The sequence below is a fragment of the Nicotiana tomentosiformis genome, chromosome 1 (assembly GCF_000390325.3).
Source record: "Nicotiana tomentosiformis chromosome 1, ASM39032v3, whole genome shotgun sequence".
Lineage (NCBI taxonomy): Eukaryota > Viridiplantae > Streptophyta > Magnoliopsida > Solanales > Solanaceae > Nicotiana > Nicotiana tomentosiformis.
The window spans coordinates 49,875,802-49,883,528 of record NC_090812.1 but is presented as its reverse complement, the minus strand read 5'-3'; the positions used below and the strand labels follow the sequence as shown (position 1 = coordinate 49,883,528).

At 44.1% G+C, this 7,727-nt stretch overlaps 1 protein-coding gene across 1 annotated transcript; it reads left to right on the top strand.

Moving 5' to 3' along the window:
* The first annotated feature begins 575 nt into the window (after positions 1–575).
* LOC138906440 (uncharacterized) lies at positions 576–1,631 on the top strand. The gene is made up of 2 exons (XM_070195236.1): positions 576–695; positions 777–1,631. The coding sequence occupies exons 1-2, from the start codon at positions 576–578 to the stop codon at positions 1,629–1,631; spliced, it is 975 nt and encodes a 324-aa protein (XP_070051337.1).
* Positions 1,632–7,727: the final 6,096 nt, after the last annotated feature.

Genomic DNA, 7,727 nt, shown 5'->3' with positions numbered 1-7,727 from the left:
GACTCTGTTCCAAAGCTGGTGAAGGAAAATAAGAGGAAAAGGGCCTCCGTCCTCGAAGATCCAAAACCAAAGAAGAGGGCGGCTCGTAAGCCGAAGAAAAATATCATTCCTTTGACTGTAGAATCAGTTCTACACCTAAGGGATGAAGACGAAGAAGATGATGATGATGACGGGTCTGCGCTGGCGGCCCGAATGAAGAAAAGCACCGATGCCTCAAGGTAGGAGCGGCAGGATGATGATGAGTATATAAATCAATAAAGACCAAAAAATAATAAATGGCAAGATAAATTAGATATCGGGCGGCTGAATCGACGGTGATTCATAAGGCACTGCCTCGAACCGAGGAGATATCGGAGGAAGGTTCAGGCAAAGTCCCCGAGTCATTAGAGATCAAGGATGCTTCCTACCGGAATCAAATGGTGGGTACATCGGAAGGGGCCGGTCCTGAAGCTCTCCGAACTGAGGAGAACGCCCCAAGTGAGTCACCTGGGGCAATAGTAATCGGGGATTCGCCCACTCTTCCTGCCTTTTCCAAAGGGGCTATTCGGTAAGCCCAAGCTTTGGGGGCCCTCGATATGAGCCGGTCTCATGAAGGGGAGGACCCTTTCCGTGATCTGTTTACCGGGGTCGAGGACGCTGTTGGCCTTAGTGATGTGCCGGGCCTTCTCTGTGAAGTGCATCTAGCTCTGAATTGGGTAAGTTCTTATCTCTCTTTGTTGATATTATTTTTCATGTTTTTCTATTCTTTCCTAACTTATTTTCTTTCTTCTTCGCAGGCCGTGGTGGTCCATCGAGAAGCATGTTCTCGATCTCGAACTGAGCTGCATCGGTTCGAGACCGATCTTCAATGGGTCACAGAGGAGAGGAACTCCCTCAAACTCCTCTTAGAGAAAAGGGGAGAGGAAATCAAAGACCTCCGAGCTGAGTTGGACAAGGCTCACCAAGATCAGATCGATCTGTCTGAGCAGGTAATGATACTTTTAAAAGCCTATGGGCTAGATACCGAAATGATGGCTAATTTTTCGGTCTCACAGCTGCAGCTGAAAATTGAGATGATCGGAAAACTCCGCGAGGAGGTTGATGTGATAAAAGCGGAGTCCTTGAAGTGGAAAGAAGACATGGACCGCTTTGCTGTAGAGAAAGAGGCTGCTCGAGCCCAATTGTCATCGACCAAAACCCAGCTTCAAAGTATGAAGAAGAAAAGCTCGGTTCAAGTAAGAAGAATAGAGGAGCTCGAGGTTCGGTTGGCTTCTGAACTTGCTAAGGCTAAATATGATGCCGAAAAGGCAAAGGCCGATGCGGATGCATTCGTGGCCGGTTATCGAGCCGATGCTGAAGCTGCTCAGATACAAGCAAGAGAGGCATCCGAGGTCACCAACACTCGAGCGTATTGGGTTGCTGAGCTTGCTAAGTGCCGATCTCGTAGGGAGACACTTGAGGAGATCTATGCTCGAGGTTTCGACCTCACTAAAGAGATAAAAAGGGCTAAAGAGCTCGAAGCCGATGCTGAAGCCTTGGTTTCGGATGATGACGATAATGATGACGACGATGATGGAAGCAAGAGCAGGTCAGAGAGTAGGGAGGAGCCCGATGGAGAAAAGACCACCCCCGGGGACAACCAAGAAACTTAGTCCCTTAGTTTCTATTTTGGATGTTGCAAACAATCATGTAAATAATCTTGTAAATATATACAAATATCTTTTCTTTTCCCGTCTTGCCTCTGTTTTATTTTTGTCTTGTGAAGATTTCGTTTTATTCATGCCTTATGAATATTTTCATAAAGCTTTAGGCAATTCGATCAAATTCGGACTTTGTAGCCTTTATATCTGAGTGAGCGTCTTCGAACTCGAAGTAATGTAGCCCGTAGGCTTAATGATTGAGTGAGTGATTTATCGAACTCAAGATAAGAGTAGCCCGTAGGCTTAGTATTCTAGTGAGTGCCTTGCTCGAACTCGAAGTAACGTATCCCATAGGCTTGATGATTGAGTGAGTGATTTCTCAAACTTAAGATAAGGGTAGCCCGTAGGCTTAGTATTCGAGTGAGTGCCTTGCTCGAACTTGAAGTAACGTAGCCCGTAGGCTTAATAGTCGAGTGAGTGATTTCGAACTCGAAATAATATAACTCGTAGGCTTAATGATTTAAGTGAGTGAGTTCTCGAACTCAAGATAGGAGTAGCCTGTAGGCTTAGTAGTTGAGTGAGTGCTTGCTCGAACTCTAAGTAATGTAGCCCGTAGGCATAATAGTCGAGTCAGTGATTTCGAACTTGAAGTAATGTAGCCCGTAGGCTTAATGATTTGAGTGAGTGATTTCTCGAACTCAAGATAAGAGTAGCCCGTAGGCTTAATAGTCGAGTGAGTGATTTCGAACTCGAAGTAATGTAGCCCATATGCTTAATGATTTGAGTGAGTGATTTCTCGAACTCAAGATAGAAGTAGCCTGTAGGCTTAGTATTCGAGTGAGTGCTTGCTCGAACTCGAAGTAATGTAGCCCGTAGGCTTAATAGTCGAGTGAGTGATTTTGAACTCGAAGTAATGTAGCCCGTAGGCTTAATGGTTGAGTCAGTGATTTCTCAAACTCAAGATAAGAGTAGCCCGTAGGCTTAGTATTCGAGTGAGTGCCTTTCTCGAACTCGAAGTAACGTAGCCTGTAGGCTTAATAGTCTAGTAAGTGATTTCGAACTCGAAGTAATGTAGCCCATAGGCTTAATGATTTGAGTGAGTGATTTCTCGAACTCAAGATAGGAGTAGCCTGTAGGCTTAGTAGTCGAGTGAGTGCTTCCTCAAACTCGAAGTATTGTAGCCCGTAGGCTTAATAGTCGAGTGAGTGATTTTGAACTCGAAGTAGGGTAGCCCTAAGGCTTCATAGATTTTCGGTTGGTAGTCCCCGATTTAAGGGGTAGTGGTCGGCCCTTAAGCCTGTTTGCATAATAAATCTCGAAATAGAGGAATATTTCTTGGATATAAGATGTGGGTAAAGAAGAAAGTTTTCTTTGTAAGTCATTATACATGTGTTCATGTTTTGTGCCAGGGCTCGGGCCAACTACATAAGCATGGTTCGTTTTGACCATTTGGCTCTTACAATTTTTCCTATTGGAACCCTGTTGTTATGAAGTAACTTTCTTGTATCGAACTTGATATGTTTGAGGGGTAATGCCCCCCCCCCCAGTATTCGAGGTCGATTGTAAAGAGGCCTCAGATACTGTTTAATTGTTCTAAGTTAGCACGATGAATGGTTGCCTCATTAAAAACCTTGCCGAAAAACCCATTTGGGATAAAACCGGTCTAAGGAAAAAAGAGTGCAACGCTTGCTTTCAGACCTAGGGCTTTGTTTTGAATGATCCATCCTTGTTCCTGATCGAACTCCTGCAAGGGTTAGTTTTGAAATACAAACGAACATGGGAGGGTCGTAACTTAGCGGTAGTATCGTTTTAGGTGCGACACATTCCAATTGCTTGATAGTTGTTTACCGTTTATAATGTCGAGCTTGTATGATCCTTTTCCGAGGTTTTTGAGAACCTGATATGCTCCTTCCCAGTTCGGTCCTAGTTTTCCTTCGTTTCGATTTCGGGTACTGAGGGTGACTTTCCTTAGCACTAAGTCCCCGAGTTTAAAATGGCAAAGCTTGGTTCTTCGATTATAGTATCTTTCGATTCGCTGCTTTTGGGAGGCCAATTGGATGAGATCAGCTTCTCGTTTTTCATCTGATAGTTTGAGGCTAGTGTTCATAGCCTCGTTATTTAACTTTTCTGTTGTATATAGAAACTTGGCACTGGGTCCCCCGACTTCGACTGGAATCAAGGCTTCGGAGCCATATACTAAGGAGAACGGGGTTGCCCCCGTACTAGATTTTGATGTTGTTCGATATGCCCAAAGAACTTCGGGCAGGATTTCTCTCCATTTTCCCTTAGCGTCGTTCAGCCTCTTCTTTAGGTTTTAAATGATAGTTTTGTTCATTGATTCGGCCTGTCCGTTCCCACTGGGGTGATACGGTGTTGATAATATCCTTTTTATTTTGTGGTCTTCGAGGAATTTTGTCACTTTGCTGCCTACAAATTGTTTCCCATTGTCACACACTATTTCGGCGGGTATCCCTAATCGACATACGATATGATCCCAGATAAATTCTATGACCTCTTTCTCTCTTACTTTCACGAACGCCTGTGCTTCAACCCATTTAGAGAAATAGCCAGTCATAAATAAAATGAACTTAGCTTTACCTGGGGCCGATAGCAGAGGGCCGACAATATCCATTCCCCATTTCATGAATGGCCATGGGGATAGGACTGAGTGAAGTTTCTCTCCGGGCTGATGGATCATTGGTGTAAAACTTTGACATTTGTCACATTTTCGAACAAACTCCTTTGCATTTTTGTCCATATCGATCTAATAGTACCCTGCCCTGATTGTTTTTTGGACTAATGAATTGGCACCTAAGTGATTTCCACAAGTTCCCTCGTGCACCTCACGTAAGACGTAGTCGGTGTCTCCTGGACCTAAGCATACTGCCAATGGTCCGTCTAATGTCCTTCGGTATAACGTTCCATCTGCAGTTAATGTGAATCAAGCAGCTTTGGTTCATAGGTCCCTCAAATTTTTAATGTCCGATGGGAGGTTTCTATTCTTTAAGTATTCAATATACTTATTCCTCCAATCCCAGGTTAAGCTTGTAGAATTTATCTCGGCATGACCTTTTTCGATTACGGATCTCGAGAGTTGAACGACAGTCCCCGAGCTTATCTCGCCTACCTCGACCGATGATCCCAAATTTGCAAGTGCATCAGCCTCATTGTTTTGTCCTCGTGGAACATGCTGTAAAGTCCATTCATTGAAATGGTGCAAAGTGACTTGTAGTTTGTCCAAATACCTTTGCATTCTATCCTCTCAAACTTCGAAGGTTTTGTTTACTTGATTTACCACCAGCAAAGAGTCACACTTGACTTCAATGACTTCTACTCCCAAGCTTTTAGCTAGCTCGAGACCTGCAATCATGGCCTCATACTCGGCCTCATTATTAGTCAACATAGTAGTTTTGATAGATTGCCTAATAGTGTTACCCGTGGGTGGCTTTAAAATGATGCCTAGCCAGGACCCTTTCACGTTCGAAGCCCCGTCCTTAAAAAGGGTCCATACCCTCGATGACGTACCCGATTTCAATAAGAGTTCTTTTTTAACTTCGGGTACGAGGGTCAGCATGAAATCGGCCACGAAGTCCGCTAAAATTTGAGACTTGATGGCCGTACGGGGTTGATATTCGATGTCGTACCCACTGAGTTCGACGGCCCATTTGGCCAATCGGCCCGACAGTTTGGGCTTATGCAAAATATTACGGAGTGGGTAAGTGGTCAACACGCATATGGGGTGGTATTGAAAGTACGATCTTAACTTTCTAGAGGCGCTTATCAGTGCAAGTGTCAATTTTTCTAAGTGTGGATATCTAGTTTCTGCTTCTCCTAAGGTTCGACTTATATAATAAACGGGAAATTGAGTATCTTGCTCTTCTCGAACTAGGACACCACTTACCGCGATTTCTGATACTGCCAAGTACAAGCAAAGTTTTTCGTCTGTTTTTGGAGTATGAATCAGTGGTGGGCTCGATAGATATCGCTTTAATCCCTCTAATGCATGTTGGCATTCCGGGGTCCAAGCAAAATCGTTCTTCTTTTTTAGTAGAGAGAAAAATTTATGGCTCCGATCTGACGACCTTGAAATGAATCAGCCTAAGGCATCAATCCGCCTCGTTAGCCTCTGCACGACTTTTACACTGTCCACGATGGCGATGTCTTCGATGGCCTTGATTTTATCGGGGTTAATATCGATCCCCCGATTTGATACCATGAAGCCGAGGAACTTGCCCGAACCGACCCCGAAAGCACATTTCTCGGGGGTGAGCTTCATGTTGTATTTCCTTAAAATCTCGAATGTTTCCTACAAATGAGTCAAATGGTCCTCTGCGCGCAGGGACTTAACTAGCATGTCATCAATATAAACTTTCATTGATTTACCTATTTGTTCTTCAAACATGTTATTTACTAGGCGTTAGTAAGTAGCTCCTGCATTTTTTAGCCCGAAGGGCATCACATTATAACAATATGTTCCATACTTAGTGACAAATGAAGTCTTTTCCTGGTCTTCCGGGTTCATTTGGATTTGATTATACCCGAAATATGCATCGAGAAAAGTAAGAACCTTGTGGCCGGCCGTGGCATCAATCATGCGATCAATGTTAGGCAGTGGAAAAGAATATTTGGGGCATGCCTTGTTTAAATCCTTATAATCTACACACATTCTAAGTTTGTTCCCTTTTTTAGGGACTACAACTACATTGGCTAGCTATTCGGGATATTTTACCTCCCGAATGGACCTTATTTTGAGAATTTTAGTTACCTCGTCCTTTATGAATGCATGTTTTACCTCGGACTGGGGTCTTCTCTTTTGCTTCACCGATTTGAACTTAGGGTCCAGGCTTAGCCGATGCGTCGTTATATCCGGTGGGATCCCTGTTATATCTAAATGGTACCAATAAAAATAGTCTATGTTATCGATAAGAAATTGAATAAACCTTTTCCTGAGTTCGGGGGTTAATCTCGTTCCCAAGTATACCTTTCGTTCGGGCAAATGTTCGATTAGTACGACTTGCTCCAATTCTTCAATCGTTGATTGGGTAGCGTCGGAATCATCGGGAACCACGAAGGATCGAGGGATCCTTTGATCATCATCTAACGATCGAGGGATCCTTCTGGTTGGGTTGAAGCTAACGTCTGTAATTGCTATTTGGCATCTTGTTCCCCTTTTGAGTTCGATCCCTTTGTTGATGAGGGTGAGGGTATCGAAATTGTTTCTTCGATGACAAACATTTCTATCGCAGCCGGTTGTTCTCCGTACACTGTTTTGACTCCCCCCGATGTTGGGAATTTAAGAACTTGGTGTAGGGTCGAAGGTACAACTCTCATATTATGGATCCATGGCCTCCCAAAAAGGGTGTTGTACCTCATGTCGCCTTCGATTACGTGGAACCTCGTTTCCTGGATGGTTCCGGCCACGTTTATCAGCAAAATTATCTCGCCTTTGGTGGTTTCATATGCCATATTGAATCCGTTTAGAACCAGGGTTGCGGGTACGACCTGGTCCTGTAGACCGAGCTGTTCTACAACCTTCGATCTAATGATGTTGGCCGAGCTACCTGGATCAATTAACACACGCTTAACTTTAGTTTTATTCATAAGTACGGATATTACTAGTGCATCGTTATGAGGTTGTATGACTCCTTCTGCATCATCATCATTGAAGGACAAAGTTCCTATGGGTGCGTAATCCTGAGTTCGAGATCGCTTTTCTCTCATAATCGATGTCTTAGTGCGTTTAAGCACCGGCCCTTGAGGGGTATCGACCCCGCCGATGATCATGTGGATGATGTGTTGTGGTTCTTCTTGTTCGTTTTGCTTGCCGAAATCCCTATTTTTGAAATGGTTCTTCGCCCTGTCGCTTAAAAATTCTCGAAGGTGCCCTTTATTGAATAACCGGGCTACCTCCTCTCTTAGTTGTCTGCAATCTTCCGTTATGTGGCCATGGGTGCCATGATATTCACACATTTGATTGGGATTCCTTTGGGAAGGATCGGTCTGCATGGGTCGAAGCCATTTAGTGTCTTTGATGCGTCCGATAGCCGACACGATGGCGGATGCATCAACGCTGAAGTTATACTTCGATAGCCGAGGTGCTTCCTTAGA

What these genes read in the sequence shown, in the direction of transcription:
- LOC138906440 (XM_070195236.1), top strand. Translation starts at nt 576, where the DNA reads ATGAGCCGGTCTCATGAAGGGGAGGACCCTTTCCGTGATCTGTTTACC. An exon ending in TGCATCTAGCTCTGAATTGG is followed by an intron (nt 696 to 776) that starts GTAAGTTCTTAT and finishes TCTTCTTCGCAG; the next exon opens with GCCGTGGTGGTCCATCGAGA.